At 54.2% G+C, this 21,033-nt stretch overlaps 2 protein-coding genes across 6 annotated transcripts; both read left to right on the top strand.

The window, feature by feature from the left end:
- Positions 1-47: 47 nt before the first annotated feature.
- FOXM1 (forkhead box M1) lies at positions 48-13,106 on the top strand. Of its 2 annotated transcripts, XM_040233707.1 has the most exons (10): positions 48-192; positions 436-520; positions 1,913-2,461; positions 3,063-3,214; positions 4,798-4,998; positions 6,587-6,715; positions 7,456-7,500; positions 8,041-8,110; positions 8,255-8,430; positions 11,146-13,106. In XM_040233707.1, exons 3-10 carry the CDS (start codon positions 1,957-1,959, stop codon positions 12,157-12,159), a joined length of 2,292 nt encoding a protein of 763 aa, XP_040089641.1. In that variant the 5' UTR covers positions 48-192; positions 436-520; positions 1,913-1,956; the 3' UTR covers positions 12,160-13,106. The 2 variants fall into 2 exon arrangements, with proteins under 2 accessions (XP_040089641.1, XP_040089642.1); XM_040233708.1 differs by lacking the exon at positions 436-520 and having other exon boundaries at positions 110-192.
- A 1-nt stretch (position 13,107) lies between these two features.
- Positions 13,108-18,721, top strand: TEX52 (testis expressed 52). 4 transcript variants are annotated; one of them, XM_040233731.1, is made up of 5 exons: positions 13,108-13,824; positions 15,043-15,593; positions 16,646-17,198; positions 17,700-17,951; positions 18,570-18,721. In XM_040233731.1, the coding sequence occupies exons 1-3, from the start codon at positions 13,753-13,755 to the stop codon at positions 16,926-16,928; spliced, it is 906 nt and encodes a 301-aa protein (XP_040089665.1). In that variant the 5' UTR covers positions 13,108-13,752; the 3' UTR covers positions 16,929-17,198; positions 17,700-17,951; positions 18,570-18,721. The 4 variants fall into 4 exon arrangements, with proteins under 4 accessions (XP_040089665.1, XP_040089664.1, XP_040089663.1 ...); XM_040233730.1 differs by lacking the exon at positions 18,570-18,721 and adding an exon at positions 18,375-18,501; XM_040233729.1 differs by lacking the exon at positions 18,570-18,721 and having other exon boundaries at positions 17,700-18,501.
- The last annotated feature ends 2,312 nt before the right edge of the window (positions 18,722-21,033 follow it).

The following is a 21,033-nucleotide window of genomic DNA, read 5'->3' as shown; positions in this document are numbered from 1 at the left end:
GCGCCAATTTCAAACAGCGGAACAAACTGAAAGCCCCAGAGCGGGACCCCACCCCCGGCCCGGGCCTGGGACACCCTCCCCCCCTCCCCTCCCCCGCCGGGATCCCGGGATTCCCCGCCCCGCAGCCGGGGTCGCGGCCTGGCCCGCAGGTCGGAGCAGCGCCGAGCCGCCCGGAGCCGGCGGTGCAGCGAGGTGAGTGGGCGGCGGGCTGGAGGCCCGGGGCCGGCGGGCGCGGAGAGCTGGCTCCGGCCGGGGGGTTGGGGGGACTAGCGACAGTGCGCCGCGCTGCTGCATCCAGCCTCCCGGCCCCCAACCCCCCTCACCTCTCCCACTGAGCCCCCCAGCCTTTCCCCTGCGGCTGGGGTCCCTCTAAGCTTACTGCGCTGGTTGCCGGGGCTCGCACACTCCCCTGAGCCCAGGTGCTCTTCCTTCTAGGTAACCCAGTCTCCACTCCGCCCTGTCCCAGGACCCTCCTCCGGGTTCCGGAGACCCCCGCAGCCTTGCCCTGGTCTGGATAGGGGTGAGTCCCCGAGAGCCGCTCCGGAAATCTCCGGGCTGGAAAGTGTTGGCAATGGTAGCAAGTAAGCTGGTCAGAGTAGAAGGAAAAATTAAGACGCTTTAGACCAGGAAAATATCTTTCTGGGGGCGAGGAAGAAATACTAGCATCTACTGATTTGATGGGTGGAGAGAGGAAGGGAGGGCCGAAGAGATAGGAGGTGGAAGTAAAACTGAGATTTGAAGGTAGAGGAAACCTAGATATAAAGGAAAGGGAGGCGGCAGAGTGGAGAGGGTCTGTGACCTCTAAGCAGATGGCAAATGTCAGACGAGCGTGACGGTCATTTCTAGGGAAATTGCAGGTATTCTAAAGAAGAGGCAGACAGTTACTCTGTCTCTCAAAGTACCTCTCAGCAGAATTTCACTACTTCGCACAATAGTAGAGTATGCCATGGATCTGTCAAAATCAACAAAACACAATTTTTAAAAGATAAAACTCTTCCTTAATGCACAGCACTAGTCAAGAGACAAGGATTATAGTCTTGGTTCTGGAAGAGAAGTTAAGTAAGATGGTAACATGCTTAGAAAGTTGAAATATGAACAAGCATATGCAGGTACTAAAATGTCGCTATATAAATAGTTTGCAAATTGTGAAAGAAAAAAATGTATATACTTTTTTTTAAGATCAGTGATAGCATAATAGCCCATGAAACGATGTCACCCCTCAGCATTACTCTGGGTGTTGAATAGAGCAGTTTCCCTTCTGTCTGAAGCCTTGTGCACTGGGAGATGATTTCTTCAATGGTGTGACAGTAGTGTAATGGTACAATCTGCCTTTTTCCTCTGATTCTATGGGCTCAGACCAAGTGGTCTAGGCTAGAATGGATCCTGGGATCAGAGTTCTGTCAGGATGGCCTGTTCCAGGGTCCTCATCCTGACAGTTATCGCAAGTGGTCTGTGTTAGACTAGGCAAGAAGAGACATTTCCTCATTTTTGTAGCTTCTCCACTTGTTTCTGTAGCTGAACATTCCTTTTGGCCACACCGCAGAGCTTGCAGATCTCAGTTCCCCAGCCAGTGATTGAACCCACACCCTTGGCAGTGAAAGCGCAGAGTCCTAACGGGCTGAACCGCCAGGGAATTCCCAAAACATTCTTAAACTTCCAGAGCCTTGACTATGTGGACCTACAGCCAACCTTATCCCACTCTCCCACTTTCACTTTGAATTTCTTCTGTTTGCTTCAGTTTTGTCTATAGAACTCATCTCATAGTGCGCGGTCTTTGCAGAGGCCCAGGGAGCATTCACCTGGGCCTGTGGGTTCACACTACTGGTCACATGATGAGGAAGACCCTCCCTAACAGAACCTCCTTCTCAGCCTAACAAACCTTTGACCTCTCGCTGACCCTTGCCCTTTGCAGGGTCCAGGCTTATGATGCTCAATGGAGAGTGAAAGCACAGATTCATGATGAAAACCAGCCCTCGTCGGCCACTGATTCTCAAAAGACGGAGGCTGCCCCTTCCTGTTCAAAATGCCCCAGGTGACACAGCAGAGGAGGAGGCGAAGGGGCCCCCTGCCCAACAAGAGCCTGCTCAAGCGCAAGCCCCCAAGGAGGTGGCAGAGCCCAACCCCTGCAAGTTTCCAGCCGGAATCAAGATCCTGAACCACCCAACCATGCCCAACACCCAAGTGGTGGTCGTCCCCAACAACGCCAATATCCAGAGCATCATCACGGCACTGACCGCCAAAGGGAAGGAGAGCGGCAGCAGCGGGCCCAACAGATTCATCCTCATCAGCTGCGGGGGAGCCCCCACTCCCCCTCCAGGACCCCAACACCAAGCCCAAACCAGCAAGGACCCCAAGAGGACAGAAGTGATCACCGAGACCCTGGGACCAAAGTCTGCAACTGGGGATGAGAATCTTCCAAGACCAGCGGGAGTCCTTCCTGGGCAGAGATGGAAGAACGGTGGTACGTGGTCCGTAAGGCAAAGGGGGGAGGAGCCAGTCTTTGCTCTCTGGTGCAAGGACCGTAGTCAGACATGCTGATATCTAGGGCACACAGGCGTCTGCCTGAACTGGGGGAAAGTCTTGCCTTCCTTCATCCTGAAACCTTGACCCAGATCCTTGGGCCCTGTCGACAGGGTTGCAATGTAATTCAGCATTCTGTTGCCTTCTTTATATTGGAAAAGGATTTGTTTATTGTTTCTATTTCTCCTTTGCAGTGACCACATAAAGAAGTAGGAATCTTTCTCCATCTTAATAAAGGAGAAACACGGGATGGAAAAATGACTTACTTTGTTGAAGTGTTCGATCATGCTTTTTGTAAGGTTGCCTTGACCAATCTCTGAGGCTCAGGGTGGCTGAGGTTGAAATGCAACTTGAGCCGAGCTCCTGAATTTCTCCCGAAATCCTAAAAGGGCACCATAGATTCAGCATGCTCACTCTGTGCTTAAGGGCAGAGGTCCTGGAGGGGTGATCCCTAATCACGGTCATCTCCTGCAGAGGTGATGCCTCCCTGCCAGGCAGGGAATCGGGCGGCTAAATGGCGTCTTGGGTTGTCTCCCCTGTAGCTAGCGGTGAGGCAGCCAGCTGCCCCCTGGACAACAGCTTGACCAACATCCAGTGGCTTGGAAAGATGACTTCCGATGGGCTGGGCTCCTGCAGCATCAAGCAAGAGGTGGAAGAAAAGGAGAATCGTCACCTGGAGCAGAGTCAGGCCAAGGTGAATGAACGGTCCTGTCCCCCACCAGGGCAGTCAGAGCCAGTACAGGGAATTTCTAAGAAGGAAAGTAGGTCAGGTAGGCTGTGGAGCAGAATTGCCAAGTTTTCGTGTTAGCACTTTATTTAGTGTTTATTCTGAATAATTTGGAGCTTCCTTTCTGCCTGGGATCTTTCCCCCTACCCCCATCTGGGAAATTTCCTTGAGGGCAGATTGCTCTGGCTCACCCTGTACCCTGTAAGCACTGGGTTTAATGCTCTATCCTTAGCAGGTACTTAGTATTCAGGGACTAATGAAGAGGCCTTAGTTCAGAAAGCCGCTTGAACATTAAAGAGGTATTCCGACAGTGGAAAAGGAGTACAGCCTTTTTAACAAGATTGCTTTATTAGAAGACAAATTAACAGCAAATACAATGAGTTGTGAATTTTCAGTCTCTCCAATCAAAATTGATTTGACCCATTTGTGTGGTCTGGGTTTATTTTTCGTGGTTGCTCTTTATATATACCCCTAATTCCTCATTCAACAGGTTTTTTTTTGGCCTTGTCAGCAGCATGTGGAGATTTTAGCTCTCCCGCCAGAGATCAAACTCTTGCCTCCTGCCTTGGAAACGTGGGGTCTTAACACTAGACTGCCAGGGAAGTCCCATCAATAATTTTTAAAGGGGAAAATTTATGTGGATGTGTGCATAAGTGAAAATTGAGCTGTTCACTTAAAACTTGTGTACTTTATAAAGTTATAGCTCAGTTTTTTTGAGGGGAAAGGGGGCCGTGTCTCGTGGCTTGTGGGATCTTATAACAGTTCCCTGACCAGGGATTGAACCCAGGCCACCACAGTGAAACTGCCAAGCCCTAACCACTGGACCTCTAGGGAATTCCCAAAGCAGGGGGTTGATTTTTCGGATTTTGTTGTGGCTGCACCTCGCAGCTTACAGGATCTTGGTTCCCTGACCAGGGATTGAACCCACACCCCTGGTAGTAAAAGCAGAGTCCTAACCACTGGACCGCCGGGGAATTCCCTGAAGTTATAGGTCAATCTTTTTAAATATGGATGATCAGATCTTTGCTTCAGACTTATCGAGATGTGTGCATTGCTGACCTTTGTCTGCTCATACTTTGGGGAATATTTCTGTTCTACAAACACTGGAAGGAGATGGGCTTGTTCACATCACTTCAGGAGCAGGAATCGGACCAAGACCTAGGTCCCTCAACCCTGAGGTCTGAAAAACGGGGATAGTTTTAACATACGATCGGTGCTTTAAGGTCATAATATATGCCCAGACTTTCCTGAAAGCTTTCACAGCCAAGACTAGATGGACTTCTGTTTATTCCCGGGCAATATTCTCAACAGAATGATAGATGACAGAGAAGTGGTCCTGTGTTCAGAGACTGGATGGGATCGTCTCCAAAATCCTTCCTGACCCTAAAGTTCTCTCCTATAGAATAGTGGTCTAGGATGAGTTTGTTTCTGTTCGGGTCTGTGGGAGAAAAGCTTTCTCTAGAGAGTGTTCTTAAGGTGGGGGTAGGGCAGGGGAGGCCTTGTGACCCCTCCTTTCGTGGCCTATTTTTCCTTTCCCTTTGGCTTCTCAGAGCCCTCAGGTGGAGAGGCCCCCTGGAGCGTCGGCACCCTGGCCGGACTCCGTGTCTGAACGACCCCCATACTCCTACATGGCCCTGATACAATTCGCCATCAACAGCACAGAGAGGAAGCGTATGACCCTGAAAGACATCTACACTTGGATCGAGGACCACTTCCCCTATTTCAAGCACATTGCCAAGCCAGGCTGGAAGGTACCATGTCCCGCAACAACCACAGTCTAGGTCGCTCAGGCCTGTCGTTTGGTCTGCACAGCAAAGTGGTAGTCTGTGTCTGGTGCGGGGGGAGGAGTTAAGTGCCGACGAAGCTAGAACCATAAACAATAGTCGTAACTTTTGGACTGAGACTTGACCCTGCTGGATCCAGGCAAAACCGTCAGTGAGAGCCCTGCAGCCACTTGATCTGTCGCTCCCCGGGTAACGCACACTCCTCAGTGACGCTCAGAGCCCACTTCTGAGCTACACTGAACAGCAGCTAGAGTGTCTAGGTAGCTTTGTGAAAAGACATTGATGAAAAAAAAATAATAATCTGGGAGCCTCAAGATCCAAGGTTCACCTCCTGTAAAGTCACATCTCTCCTCCAGTAGGTGGGGATGTTCTCTGCCTCGTGTTCATGGGAAAACAGATGCCCTGGAGCCATAGCTCATGCAGGCCTCACAGCCGCAGCTCAGGTGCCCAACGGATGCTCTGTCCCAAGCCCGAGGGGCTTTTGGATTGTTTTCCCCACAGCAGGAATCTTTTTTATAGTGTTTATTGATTTGCTTATTTTTAATTGGCACATAACTGCGTTACAATATTGTGTGGGTTTCTCTTGTTCAACGACATGAATCAGCTATACACATATATCCCCTCCCTCCTGAGCCTCCCCCCCACCCCAGCCCAGCCCTCTCGGCCATCGCAGAGCAGCGAGCTGAGCTCCCTATGCTATTCAGCAGCTTCCCTCTAGCCATCTGTCTTGCGCGTGGAGGCATATGTATTTCAGTGCTGCTCCCCCAGTTCACCCCACCCTCCTCTTCCCCACCATTTCCACCAGTCTGCTCTCTGCGTCTCTGTCTCTATTCCTGCCCTCCAGCTAGGTTCATCTGTACCATTTTTCTAGAGTCCGTATGTATATGTTAATAGACGATATTTATTTTTCTTTTTCTGACTCACTTCACTCTATAACAGGCTCTAGGTTCATCCATGTCTCTGCAAATGACTCAAATGTGTTCCTTTTCGTGGCCGAGTAATGTTCCACTGTATATATATGTACTGTAACTTCTTTATCCATTCATCTGTCAGTGGACATCTAGGTCACAGCAGAACTCTCAGCCACACACTCTCACCTCAACTAAATTCCCCAGCTTTCTGATTTCTTTTTTATTTTTTTGCTGCACCTTGTGACTTGCAGGATCTCAGTCCCCCGACCAGGGTTTCAACCCAGGCCCCAGCAGTGAGAGCACTGCGTCCTAACTGCTGGTACAACAGGGAACTCCCCAGCATTGTAATTTCTCCCCCCACCTCTCTGGCTACCGCTTATTGCCGCAGCCTCACTCATCTTTCCCAGCCCCCAACAGCTGTTTAGGTCTCTGCTTATTACCACCCCAGTAACAGCCCCGGTCTCTGTCCCCACGGGACAGCTGGGTTGGTGGCCCAGGTCACCTGGCCTGCCAAGCGGACAGTCCCAAGAACGACCAGCAGCCAAGGTTATGAGACACGAAGCTGGGGGCTGACCTCCTCGGGGCCATCGGAGGTGGCGCTCCCAGAGCCAGAGTAGCTGATGAGCTGTGTCCTCCACTTTCAGAACTCCATCCGCCACAACCTCTCTCTACATGACATGTTCGTCCGCGAGACGTCTGCCAACGGCAAGGTCTCCTTCTGGACCATTCACCCCAGTGCCAATCGCTACCTGACACTGGACCAGGTGTTTAAGGTAAGCGTACTGGTTTTGTCCAAACAGAGCCAGTGCTGGAGGTCATGATGTCCATCTCGAAAGAAAACAAGTCCTTGGTGGGGGTGGGGGCAGGCAGCCAACCTTCGGATAAGAATCCATCCTTCCACCCCCCCTGCCCTACCCCACCCCCAGCTGCCGGCATCCTAAATAAAGCAAACTTTCCTCTCCACCAAAAAATAAGAAAGAAGCAAGTCCTCCTTGGGATGAGCTTGTCTGCTAAGGGCAGAGTTAAGGGCCAACCAGCCCATAAGGAACAGCACCTTCTCTGCTAGACCAGGCCCCAGAGAGGACTTCTGTTCCAGAAAGGGGACCTCCTGGGGCAGGATGGCCCCTACTGCCCTGTGATAAGAACTACCTAGGATACTTCTTAAAGTACAGCCTCCCAAGCCCCTCTTGGGGCTTCTGATTCAGTAAGCCTGGGATGGGCCCAGGAGTATATTTTTAGCAAGAATCTCAGGTGATTCTTGGGTTTTTAAAAAGCCGATCTTTACAGTGGAGAGTAGAAACGGAGCCTACAGAATCTCTCGTCAGAAGCGATCACTTTGGGGCTTCAGAGTGCCCACAAGGCTGCCACTAGCTGCCTCCACTCTCCCGGGAGAGCCCATAGTTGAGGGTGGCCCTGGGCGTCCATCCGGAGTAGGTGTATCCATCTGGTCAGCTTGACTGCACTGGTGGTAACTTGGTCTCATTTCTCTCCCACGATGCCCATCCACCACCAGCCACTGGACCCAGGGTCTGCACACTCGCCCGAGCACTCGGAATCAGTAAGGTTCTTTCCCTCTCGCTCGGGGCTCGGCCTTGTTTCCCCTCCACGCTCAGCATGGCTTCAGTGACGGGGACAAGGTGTTAGCTGGAGACGGGAGCCTGTGGCCGTGTTCCTGCCAGCCCTGGACGCAAAGCCTTGCTTCTGGGCATCAGGACACTAGTGACTGCCACCGCCTCCCACTCCTGTGGACTCATCAAGGTGGCCTGAGCAGAGCACGTGTGGCAGGGGGACCCGCCACAGGCTCACTGCCGGATGCTGATGAGGTGCACGGCACAGGCCCAGCGGGCGGCCGTTGCTCTCTCTTCTCTACCTGGCTTTTCTTTGCCCTCCTAGAGCTCCATGCTTTGCACCCTGGGGGTGAGGACCCCTGGATGAGGTGGGAGGATCGCCCGCCGCCCTGTGCCTCTGTTGCCACCTTCCTGGGACCAGGCGGTTGGTCCACTCCGTGCCCGGTCCTGGAGCAGCTGGTGGGGACCCCTACCCCGTCCCCCTACCCTCCTGACCCAGGTCTGTCTCTCTCCCTCTCTGTCCCAAGCAGCAGCAGAAACGGCCCAACCCTGATCTCCGCCGGAACGTGGCCATCAAAACCGAACTCCCCCTGGGTGCACGTTAGTATAGGGGGAGGCATGGTCCCTGGGCACACCCATAGGGGGCAGATGCGGGATTCAGAGCCCAGGGAAGGAGAGCAAAGAACCCAGGGCTGGGAGGGGACCCGGCCCTGGACCTGCTCCTGACCAATCCTGTTCCCCCAGGGCGGAAGATGAAGCCACTACTGCCGCGGGTCAGCTCGTACCTGGTGCCCATCCAGTTCCCCGCGAACCCATCGCTGGTGCTGCAGCCCTCGGTCAAGGTGCCCTTGCCCCTCGCAGCCTCGCTCATGAGCTCAGAGCTTGCTCGCCACAGCAAGCGAGTCCGTATCGCCCCCAAGGTCAGTGCCTCAGGTCTTCTCCGAGGAGAGACTCCAGTCTGTGACGGGCTCTGCTTCGTGTCCGTTGAGAAGCTCGTAAATTTAGTGGGTAGACCAGGCATCGATACACAGGAAAATGCAAGTGTTGTAAGAGCCAAAAAAGAACTTGTTAGGGACTTCCCTGGTGGTCCAGTGGTTAAGACTCCACACTCCCAGTGCAGAGGGCATGGGTTTGATCCCTGATCAAAAAACTAAGATCCTGCATGACACTCAGCATAGCCTTAAAAAAAAAAAAAAAACTAGTAAACTATCCTTAAAAAAAAAATTTCCCAATAAAAAGGAACTTTACAATGTAAGTGGTGTTGGAAGGCCCACATGTGCCTGATGAGTTTGTGAGAATTGAGATGGGGGTGATTGTTATAGCAGATGGGCTGGGAGGTTCAGGAAGAGTTCACTAGGGAAGCAGGCTTAAGACATTGGCCGGGGCAGCAAACAGTGTGGAGAGGGCCTTGTAAAGGGCATGGCCTGGGGCACACCCAGTCACAACCATAGAGTGGCTGGACAGTCTAGCCCTGGGTTTCTCGACCTCCAAACAGCTGACATTCACGGCTTCCCAGGTGGCGCTAGTGGTAAAGTACCGGCCTGCCAACGCAGGAGATGTAAGACACTCGAGTTCGATCCCTGGGTGGGAAGATCCCCTGGAGAAGGAAATGGCAACCCACTTCAGTGTTCCTGCCTGGAAAATCCCATGGATAGAAGAGCCTGGTGGGCTACAGTCTATGGGGTGGTAAAGAGTCGGAGGCGACTGAGCATGCACAGTGCTTTGTGGGGGCAGGGTGCCACCCTGTGCCCTAAGGGCTGCTTAGAAACCGCATCCATGGTCTCTTTGCCGGATGCCAGGAGCACCGCCTGATGTGACAGTTAGGACATCTTCTGGTGTTGCTGAGAGTCCCCTGGGGAGAGTTGCTCCTGGCTGAGCCTCAGCGGTCGAGCTGGAAGGCTGGAGAGGGCAAGTTACAACCCCACCATGACATAGAGAAGAATCTGTGAGCAGGACTGGGCCTGTAACAGATTAAGGAAGGGCCCCTCTGCCCCTTTCTCAGAGATGGAAGTAGCTGCAACTTCAGATAAAGAGACTCGGGTTTGCTTTTGTTTTTTAATTTAAAAATATCACTTTAATATACATAAAAGTATACATACCAGCATAGATAATTTTCCCTAAATGCATTCATGTGACTGTAGCATGGATAGTGTTTTTGTTTCAGTGCAGTCTTGCAGTTTTTTTCCTCCTTCATTTTGCCTCTCCTCACCTTCCCCATGTCCCCCCTGCTTCCCGTGATAAGCCATGTTGACAGTTTAGCGTACCTTCTCCCATGATTCCTTCATGCTCTTAGTATGCTCTGCGTACGTGGGTCACCGTAACCGTGTTACACATGCGCACACACCACCCAGAGCCTTGTCGTATTACTCTTTCTGCCCCATGGAAATTCTTCCAATCACTTGGCATCTCTCTAATTCACTATTTTTTTTTTTTTTAAGATTTTTTTTTTTGATGTGGACTTTTTTTTTTTTTAGTCTTTATTGTATTTGTTACAATATTGCTTCTATTTTATGTTTTGGTTTTTTGGCCTCCAGGGATGTGGGATCGTAGCTCGCCAACCAAGGGTCAAACCCAGGTCCCCTGCATTGGAAGGTGGATTCTTAACCACTGGATCACCAGGGAAGCTCCTTATTCGCTAATTTTTAATGGGACATAATAGTCCATGATGTGGCTTTGCCATAAATTTTCTAACCATTCTGCTTTCATGGGCACATTTTTTTCAGGCTTTTTTTGCCCTCTGACCAACATTGTAATAAATACCTTTGCAAGTATCTTTTCTTGCTGGTGCTTTCATTTCTGTGGGTAGAGAACAAGACATGAGTTTGCTGAGGGGGCAAGTCTTTTAAAGTTTATTAAATACTGCAAGATTGATTTTAAGAAAAATCTGTGACAACTCACATACATACCAACAAGCCCTGTTTGCCAGCAATTGGTATCATCACCCTTTTACAATGCTTGCCCATGTCCAGTGTGTGAAGGATACTTGCTTGTTTCATTTCACCTTCTTCTCCTTACGCGTAAGTCAGCAGCTTTTTACCATGTTCGGTCACTTGGAATCGTTCACTGTGAGATGCTTATTTACACTCATGGCCTGTCTTCTTACAGGGTTTTGTTAAAAAGTTTATAACTTGTCTTTTCAGATATTTTTTTACTCCTCTTGCTTGCTTCTTAACTTTATGATCTCTCTTGCCGCAGTAAGATTTCTATTTTTATATAGTCAAATATGTCTCTCTTCTCTTTTACAGCTTCTGGGGTTCCAGTCTTGGTTTAGAAAGTTTACCCCGCTGCTGACCCTCAGATTATAGACGTACTCTCCTAGATCTCCTTTCAGGATTTGAATGGTTTTAGTTTTTCTGATTAAGTCCTTGTATGAAACAGACATCCACTTTTATTTTCTCTTGGATGGGTGCTAATTACACCCGCGGCATAGAAAATGCTCTTTTTACCCCCAGAATTAAACTACCACCTTCATCACACGGTCTCATATTTAATAGTCTTCAAGACTTTGAAGACAGGAGGATCGGCACCAAACCAGCACGTCATTCGTCTCAGTGATAAGCTTGTGTTCCCCCCGCGCTCCGGTGCCTGATGGCCTCCGCGGGGCTCCCTCTCAGTGTGTCCTGCTTCCCTTCCAGGTGCTGCTAGCGGACGAGGGGGTGGCCTCTCTGCCCATGGCAGGACCAGTGACAGAGGAGAAGCTACTCCTCTCGGAAGGACTGTCTCCTCTGCTTCCTGTCCCGTCCATCAAGGAGGAAGATGTCCAGCCTGGGGAGGAGACACCACATCTAGGGAGGCCCATCAAAGTCGAGAGCCCACCCCTGGAAGAGTGGCCTTCACCCTGCCCATCGGTCAAGGAGGAGTCATCCCACTCCTGGGAGGACTCGTCCTGCTCCCCAACCCCTAGGCCCAAGAAGTCCTCCAGCACCGGGTCCAGGTCCCCCGCCCGCCGTGTCTCCGACCTGCTGGTGATCAAACGCAGGGAGGGGCGGGAGATGAGCCGGTCTCGGAGGAAACAGCACCTCGTGCCACCCCGCCTGGACGAGCCTGAGCTGCTCCTCTCCGAGGGCCCAGGGGCTCCCCAACCAGCCCTGGCAGGGCCCCCGCAGCCCACCTGCCAGCTCGGCTCCCCTCCAGAGGACGGAGGCCCCTTTAAGACACCCATTAAGGAGATGCTGCCCACCTCCTCCACCCCCAGCAAATCTGCCCTCCCCACGACCCCTGAGTCCTGGAGGCTCACACCCCCAGCCAAAGTCGGGGGGCTCGACTTCAGCCCTGTACGAACCCCCCAGGGTGCCTTTGGCCCCCTGCCGGACTCCCTGGAGCTCGTGGATCTCAGTGCCACCCCACTGAAAAGCGTCCCCCTCTTTGACTCCCCCCGAGAGCTCCTCAATTCCGAACCCTTTGACCTCGCCACTGACCCCTTCAGCAGCTGCCCACCCTCTGATATGGAGGTCCCCAAGCCGGGTTCCCCCGAGCCGCAGGTAGCCGGCCTCTCGGCCAACCGCTCTCTGACCGAGGGCCTGATCCTGGACACAATGAACGACAGCCTCAGCAAAATCCTGCTGGACATCAGCTTCCCTGGCCTGGAGGAGGACCTGCTGGGCCCCGGCAGCGTTGGCTGGACTCAGTGCATTCCTGACCTGCGGTAGAGGCAGGGCTCCTGCCCCTCAAGCCATCCACTCGCTCTCCAGACGCTCAGGGGCCGGCCTTCCGAGTCCTCTGCGAGGACAGTCAACGGGGGCCGTCTGCTCGCCCAGCGCCCCACTCCCCTGACTGGCGATGCTACAGCAGGCGCCCTGTCTAAGCCACCCCTGGGCCTTCTGCAAGCAGCAAGGAACTAGGGGCTGGTCTCTGTGCCCCCAACTCCCCACCAGGCGCTGAGGGTGGGAACAGCAGAAACAAGGGTGAGAGGGGAGGAGGGGCCCCCAGACTGTTGGCATCTCTGCCCAGCAACACCCCTCCACCTTCCCTGCTGCATGCAAGGTGGCCCTTGTAAATAGTGTATGCTCTCCAAATTATCCTCTTAATTATAAGCATAAGCCTATCTTAGATCATTATCCAGAGACTGCCAGGAAAGGGGCAGGATGACGGGGTGGGGGTTCCAGTTTGCTCTGTTCCTTGCTTTTGGCTTCTGGAGGCGGGAGGGCTGCAGTGCACGGTTCCTTCGGGGCCCCTCCCTCGAGAGTTCCTCGCAGTGGGTGCCCAGAGGAGTGGGTCTGCCTACCAGGGTGCCTCTCACTGCCCTTCCCTCCCACCAGCCCCCATTTCCAAGTCAGCTTTCCTGCACGAAGAAATCCTGGTAAAGGGGGCTCTTATTATGGGTCAAGAGTTGAGGTGGGAGTGGAGGTACCTGGACCAGAGTGGCTGCCCCCACATACCCAAGAGACGTTTCTCTGATAAGGAGCCTAATCATGCCAGAGAGACACGACAGGAGGTGGAGGCCAGCCAGCCTGCCCTCATTACCTGGCCTGCCTGCCCACCTTAGCTGGCACCACCGCTTCGTAGAGAGCCGCCCTGGGTCCCTGCTGACCGAGTGCACAGGCCCCGGCTCCAGAACACTACTGTAACTACCTACCCAATAAAGCCCAAGGGCACATGCTGGTCTGTGTGTGCTGGTGTCTGGTCCCTGTGGCGCGAGGAGGGGCCGGGAAGGAAAGCAGGTGACAGTGAACCTGGCGATGGGGAAGATGCAAGGCTTGGAGCTGACCTGGAGCCCTGGAAGGAGAGTGCAGAGGGCTTCAGCCCGGTCCCCGCAGTCCCCCACCCCACCCTGGTACCTCTTCTAACTCAGCAGTCAGCTGCAGGTCTCCCATGCTGGTCCCTCATAACTGGCCTCTTTTCGGGATCTCTGAACCTGCTGGAGGAATTTGGGCCTTTCAGAGAGAGCTCCCTAAGAGAAAGGCCTACCCAGCAACCCTCCTCCCCCAACGTTAGGGAAGAATGGGCCGTTAAGGATCCTGGGAGCCAGCGACCCTGCCTTTCTCCCGCTGCCTTTCTCCCCCTGCCTTCCTAGCAAGAAGTCCCGCCCCTGAAGCAGCTCCTGTTACAAGTTCTATCCCCCACCCACCTCACCTGAAAGGCAGCCAGGTACCAAGGGACAGGTGAGCCCTCCAAGGGAGGCGTAAGGCCTCCTCCCTGCGTTGCCACCCAGGAAGCATTGCCATAGCAACCCCAGCGGCAAACAATGCTGCCAAGAAAGTCTTCCCTACCAAGCTGCCCCTGCTGCCGGGGAGCCCAGAAAAATGGCCAGCCATCTCCAAAGACCATCCAGAGGGCTAGAAGACCCATCCCGAGTGAGAGAGACTTTCCTGAAGGTAGGAGGCAGGGACGCCTCTGCAGCGGCCTTCTGCATCCCGCTGGGCGAGGGGCTGTCCCCACCCTGGGATGGGCCTTGCTCTCCCCTGGGCAGCTGAGCTCCTGGCATGTGAACCTGCATCCTGTGACCCTGTGAACACAGGGTTCAGAGGAGAGGAGAGATGTCTGATCACGACCTCTCAGACCCTCCCCACAGGGTGCTGGTGTGGACTTGACTCAATGGACTGGGCCCAAGAAATGAATGAGTTTTTGGAAATAGAAAAGTCCTCGGGGCCAGTGGGAAGGAGAGGCATTTTGGGGAAGCATGGGGGTCCCAAGCAGCACAGCCTGGGGCCCGACTCCACCATCCTTGCTCAGCGCTGCGGGCAAGCTCTTCACCCTCCTGTGCCTTGCTTTTAGCATCTTTGAGATGGAACAGTAGCACTTGCTCGAAGGCTGTGAGAGTTACATGAAAGTAAAAGTTGCTCAGTCATGTCCGACTCTCTTCAGCCCCATGGACTGTAGCTCGCCAGGCTCCTCTGTCCATGGAATTCTCCAGGCAAGAATACTGGAGTGGGTTGCCATTGTCCTTCTCCAGGGGATCTTCCCAACACAATTGAACCTGGGTCTCCTGTATTGCAGGCAAATTCCTTACCATCTGAGCCACGTGGGAAGCCTGTGAGGGTTACATGAGATGTGGATAAGTGTTCAGCAACATGTCAAGTACATCTTTGCTAGTTTATTTCATGGAGAAAGGAGGAGAAAGGGGAAGAACCTCATCTAATGCTTCCTGCACTTGCTTGTATCTCAGTGAGGAATGAGGGGAATGCAGCAATCACAGAGAAGCTGGGGAGGGGAGGAGCTGGGACAGAAAAGCCCCGGCCCACCCTCTGGAGAACCTCTGCTTGGAAGCAGCATTTTCTGGAGAGGAGCTCTAGACCCCAGGCAGGAATGGGGACCCAGCATGGGAGGAGGGGTGAAGTCCAAGTGAGGAGTGGGAACATGTCAGTTGAGGAAAGAGGCTGGAATCAAAGCCAAAACCCGACAGATGGAAAGAGAAAGACTGATGAGGTTGCATGTGAATCACACAGAGTGCCACCCACTTCGAGGGCAGGGCAGAAACAGTCCCTGGCCAGGCCACTAGGTCCTAATGAGAACCCGAGTCCAGAGGCGGCTGGCAGCTGGTCTTCTCTGGGGAGGAGAGTCAGAGCACCCCAGACTCCCTTGTCTCTCCCCAGATGGTCCACGCCCATGAGACCCTCCCGACCCCCTGCACGTGGGCCCAACGCGAGTTCCTCCTCCCCAGGGAGCCCAAGGAGCTGCCCGGCTTCACCCAGCAAGCCTACTACCAGCTGGCCCTGAAGCCACCACCCTACACGGAGATGAAGGCCAAGGTGCGCCAGCGACTGGCCTGCCCCTGGAAGGACACCGCCCAGCACACCTGGGGCTTCCACACCTGGCTGGACGTCGGGCGTCTGCCGGCCACCTTCCCCTCCAGGCCCGACAAGCCCTACGACAGCAACGTCTGGCGCTGGCTGACGGACTCCAGGGCCCACCATCGGCCCCCAGCAGAGCCGCCCGTGCCCCCTCCCTCCTGGCTCGGTCAAAACAGCTTCCTGACCTTTATCTCCTGTACTCCGATCTTCCTGGACAGGAACAGAAGGAAACAGGTGATCTTCAGGACGGTGAAGGAACTCCAAGAGGCAGAGAAGCTCAAGCTGAGGAGTGAAGCGAGGGCGCCCCCACTCGACACCCATGGCAACATCCTTCCCCCCAAGGCCTCCAAGAAGTAAGGAGCTCCCTCATCAGGGAGCCCACCTGTGTCCAGGTGACCCCTCCCTCTTCCGTTCCTCTTTTTGATGCTTTACCTTCCCTCCTCGTCCTAAAAACCACACTCTGTCTGAACATAGCTGGAGGGGAGGGGTGGAGGCCAGGGAACCACAGCACGGGAGGGGCTTGATGACTTAAGGGAAGTTTAAGGGATCCAGCTGTGTGCTGTACACCTGCCAGGCCCTGGGGATACAGAGACACGTCACTCAGTCCCTGCCCTCCAGGAGCTTCCAAAAGGCAGGTACCACTGCACAGGTGTGGAAAGACGCCTCTCAATGCCAGCCCACACCCTCCAAGTATCCAAAGCGTGAGACAGACAGTGGATGTCGTGAGGTCGTCAATTATCAATACAAAGAGCCAGAGGCAGAGTGAAAGTATTAGTTGTTCAGTCGTGTCCAACTCTTTGCAACCCCATGAGCTATAGTCCGCCAGGCTCCTCTGTCTGTGGGATTCTCCAGGCAAGAATACTGGAGTGGGTTGCCATGCCCTTCTCCAAGGAATCTTCCTGACCCAGGGATCAAACCTGCAACTCTTAACGCCTCCTGCATTAGCAGGCGGGTTCTTTACCACTGAGCCACCAGGGAAGCCCTGTATTCAACTCTGTTGTGTGAAAAGTGGACTTCCCAAGGCAGAACTGAACACTGCGCCTTTGCAGACCAGGGCCAGAGGGCGGTGGGTCAGAGCAGGAAGGTCTTCTGTAATTGTGGTGTTCACCTTGAGGACGAGGAGCACTGCATTGGTGGAGGAGGTGGGAGGGCTTAAAAAATAGCTAGAATCTGAATGATTCCCTACCACAGGGTGGAAGACTGACCAACCACGTAGCATGATGTCACCAGCCTCACGTCAAAACATACAGGCAGGGTGCAGGTCACTGGGCTTTGGTCCGTGTCCAGGTGGGCAGAGAGCTGGAAGGGGTCCCCATGGGCTGATGGCTGACAACATCACCTCCCCAGCCCTGTCCCCTGAGTCTCCCTTTTGATCTCTGTCCTCTCTGCACCTTTCCCCCAACAGGTACCGGCACTTCTCAGCTGGTGGAAGGTATCAGCCTGGGGGCCTCCAGCTCATGCCCAACCCTCTTCCCAATGATCTGGCCAGGAGCTGGCCCTGCCCGAACCCGCTGCCTCACTACCGGGAGCAGGCAGCTAGGCTGGCCTTGCTGCCCAGCGCGCCTCTGAGCCAGGACCTGGTGAAGAACTACCAAACGCTGCTGGAGAGCCGGGTGGCCTTGCCCCTCCACTATCTCTCCAGGGCCCGTTCCAGCAGGACCTCAGTGAGGAGACCTGGACACCTGTAGGAGTGCCTCCAGGCGTGTGGCACCAGGGTGGGCACACAGAGCCCCCAGCTGTGGCTCTCAACCCAAGGACCTTCAGCAGGAAGTCTCAGGGGCCAAAGGACTCAGGCTTCTGCCGACAGCCTCCCCACCACCCTCCCCAGCCTCATCTGTACCCTGGCTTCTGGAAACTCTATTGAGATTCTAATCTGTTCTGTCTTCTTGGAGCGACCGCTCAAGGCAGGTGGGAGGACTGGGGAGAGCAGAGGAGGATCCAGTTCCTGACGAGAAGCGGTGTGTGCCTGTGTGTGTGTGTGTCTGTGTCTGTGTCTGTGTTTGTGTGTCTCTGTGTGTCTGTGTGTGTGTCTGTGTGTATATGTCTGTGTCTGTGTGTGTGTATGTTTGTGTGTGTGTGTCTGTGGTCTGTGTGTGTGTGTCTGTTTGTGTATGTCTGTGTGTGTCTCTGTGTGTGTTTGCATGTGTGTCTGTGTATGTGTGTGTCTATGTGTCTGTGTGTGTGTGTCTTTGTATATATCTCTGTGTGTTTGTGTGTCTCTGTGTGTATATCTCTGTGTGTCTGTGTCTCTGTATGTATATCTCTGTGTGTCTTTGTGTTTGTGTGTCTCTGTGTGTATATCTGTGTGTGTCTGTGTCTCTGTATGTATATCTCTGTGTTTGTGTGTTGTGTGTGTCTCTGTGTGTATCCATGTGTGCTTGTGTGTCTCTGTCTGTGTGTGTACGTGTGTGTGGTGTGGGGAGAGCATGGTGGACAATGAGTTACCTCCACTCTCACAGCCCATTTGGAGCAAGACTGGGATCAGTCAGGACACAGGAAGCTTCTTAGGCAAAAACAACCTCTATCTCAGCCTTCCCTGGATTATCTGAAGTCTGGACAGAGCCTGGAAGGCACCCTGCTGGGTTGTGGGTCCCGCACAGAGTTTGGGGGAGCAGAGGTCAGGCCAAGTCTGTGCTGGAGGAGGGAGAATTGGGTCTGAATAAGGCTGACCAGGGCTCTGCGGAAGGACAGGAACAAAGTGGAGATTTAAGGTACAAGTGGGAGCAGTTCCCCTAGAGCCACACCTGAGGGCCCATGCTCACCCCAGGGCCTCAGGTTTCCCACTGGAGGTGGAGGGAGGAAGGCAGAGACAAGGGACCTCAAGCGGAGGCAGGCAAAGTGCATGGGCCAGAAGGGTGCTGACCGGCTGGGTGGAGAGTGGGCAGGAGGGGCTGGAGAGGGAGAAGCTGCACCAGGGGCCCACCTCCCCTCCCCTCGCCCACGTTACACCCCCACGTCAGTGACCTTCCCCAGCTGGTTTCTCTTGGCTTCTCTGCCCTCTGCCCTCTTTGCCCACTTGTCTCGAGCCCGTGGGAATCAGGAGGCACCTGGGAATCAAATATCACCAGGGTACCAGCCCTGGTCTAGCCGCTCACCAGACGAGCACCCTCTGAGAGGGTCCTTGATCCCCCCAGGCTCTCAGCTTCCTTCTCCACACAGTGGGAACCACTAGGGCAAAAATAAGTGGAATGAGGCTTCCCTGGTGACTCAGTGGTTAAAAATCTGCCTGTCAAGGCAGGAGACACAGGTTTGATCCCTGGTCCGGGGAGATCCCACATGTCTCAGAGCAACTAAGCTTGTGCGCCACAATCACTGAGGCTGTGCTCTAGAGCCCGGGAACTGCAGCTACTGAAGTGCACGTGCCACATACTGACGCCCACGGGCCCTGGAGCCTGTGTTCTGCGATAAGAGAAGCCACTGTAACGAGAAGTCGGCACGCTGCAGCTAGGGAGCGACCCCCACTCACCACAGCCAGAGAGAACCACGCAGCAACGAAAACCCAGCACAGCCAAAAATAAATAGAAATAAATAACTTTTAAAATAGACTAAAGAAACAAGTGGAATAAATAAAAGAAACAAGTGACAAACCTGCAAAGTGACCTCCATACCTGCAACTGTCCATCATTACCCATAGACTCAAAGAAATAAAAGAGTGGAAGATGTTTCAGCCTAAGGCGTCAAGTACTGACACAGGCGACAGTGTGGATGAACTTTGAACCCTGAGTGGGAGACACCAGGCACAGAAGGGAGCATACCACTCAATTCAATTTCTAGAAAGTGTCCAGAATAGGCAGTTCCTTAGAGACAAAGAGGAATGAATGCGGCCAGGTGCTGGGGAGGGTGCTGAGTGCTTCACGGGTGTGGGGTTTTCTCTCAGGGGATGAGGATGTTTTAGGACTACACAGATGTGCTGGCTGCACAAGCGAAATGAATGAGATGCCTCTGGATGATAAACTTTAAGGTGGTCCATGTCATGTGAAAGCCATCTCCGTTAGAAAGAATTATAATAAAGAGGATGTGTATAGAGCATTTCCAAAGTTCCTTCCAGTTCCAATTCGAAAATTCTACACCACAGTCCTTCTCCTGGCCGCCTTCCCCCCATGGTGTGGGGTCAGTGGGGAGGCCCGGAGCCAGGGGGTGAAGGAGAGTGCTCCAGGGCAGTGTGGGGCTCAAGGATGGGCCTCTTCTCCTCACTCTGGATTAAGAATGGGAGCCGGAAGAGGAGGCCCCTTCCTTGCCTTTGATCCCGACATGTCAGAGGAGGTCGGGCTCTGGGAAACAAGGGTTTGGATGGTAAGCTGAGACCCAGGGAGAGGTGACTAGCTCCAAGCCACACAGTCAGGCGGTCCCTACCCTCCTGGTGCACCCTGGGCTCCAGGGCCCTGCGGTCATCCTGCTTCTCCGGCCACTTGCCCATCAGGCCTGAGTTTTGTCACCCCAGCAAGAGAAGCCCAGGGGACACTTAGAGGGTTAATGTGAAGTTTTAGGGGGATGGGAGAGAGGAGAAAACCTCATCCTCTCTGGCCAGAAGCTGAAGCCCGAGGAGCAGAGGCGTAAGGAGCGTTTCACAGATGCCTGCCTTACAGACCCAGCCCCCTTCTCCGAAGGCAGGCTGCCGGCCTCCCTCGGGACCTCCACTCCAGCCTCCACCCTCCTGCTCTGCTCTCTGAATAGCGGCCTCCTTCCTGCCGGCAGCGCTGAGGGGCCCTCTGGTCCGTCATAAGTCAAAGATGCAGAGGCCAGGCTTCTGGAATTCCTGAATCCCACTGGGCCATGGGGCTCCACAGGTCCTCCTGGTTCTAAGGATTCTTCAAAGCCATCCTCAGCCCAACCAGCCCGCAATCACAGGAACCACCCCTACCCCCGCCCTCCCACATCCACTCACAGATGTGCAGTCCTCCAAAGCCTCTGGGGGTGATGACCCTGGTGCCAGGGCCCACCTTAAGGCCCACCTCCTCTCTCAGATCCAAGAGAGAGGCAGGGTTGGGGCCTGCTCGCCCACATCCTGCACCCCTCCCCAGGACACCCTGTGCTCTGCTGGGTGCCACCAGCTTCAGGACACAAATGGACCCCAGCACAGAGGCTCAGAGCCACTCCTGGGTCCTCCCTCCCCTCCGCAGCCTCCTTCTCCTTCGGCCAGGTTCCGGCTCATAAGTGGGCGGCTGGGGCATGAAGCAGGGCTGGGGCCTATGAGGCTGGAAGCTGGGGAGCTGAGGGCCCCTTGGGGAGTCTCGGGGCAGCCAACCATGACCTTCAGTCTTCATCTCAACCACCTGGCTGCAGAGCTGACCCCTGTCATCTCCATACCTCAGAATGCCCCACCCCTGCTCTGGGATGCCAAGTCAGAGCCACCATCCTCTCCCCGGGCCGCCCAGACCCATTCCTGGCCTCCCGAGATGCACTGGCCTTTTGTCTCCATCCTCCGATGACCTGCTTGCTCAAGCCCTTCACCGTCCTGCGTCTCGTCCACCTCCAAGCTTCTCCTGGTTCAGGCTGTCCCCTGAACCACAGGATGACTCATTGCTATAGCCTGTTTGTCGTTATATCTAATATCTAATGGTTTCCATGGCTCTTCATAGACTCGCCCATCTCAGGTGAATCTCGAGCGACACACACTGCACGTTCCCAAAGGTCCCCCTGGAAGAAAGCTGCTGCATCTCAATATAGTACAGATTCCAAGGCAGAGTCAGGACACGTGGTTCCCCCCTGCCCAGCATCGCTTCCCGTGGATAGTCACTGAGCACTGGCGTGAGACACCGCGACAGGCTCCCTGGGCAGTAATCAGTGGCTTCT

This window comes from Oryx dammah, unplaced genomic scaffold (genome assembly GCF_014754425.2).
Source record: "Oryx dammah isolate SB20612 unplaced genomic scaffold, SCBI_Odam_1.1 HiC_scaffold_29, whole genome shotgun sequence".
NCBI classification, from domain to species: Eukaryota; Metazoa; Chordata; class Mammalia; order Artiodactyla; family Bovidae; genus Oryx; species Oryx dammah.
Note: the sequence above shows the minus strand (reverse complement) of the source record. Positions and strands in the feature narration are given on the sequence as shown.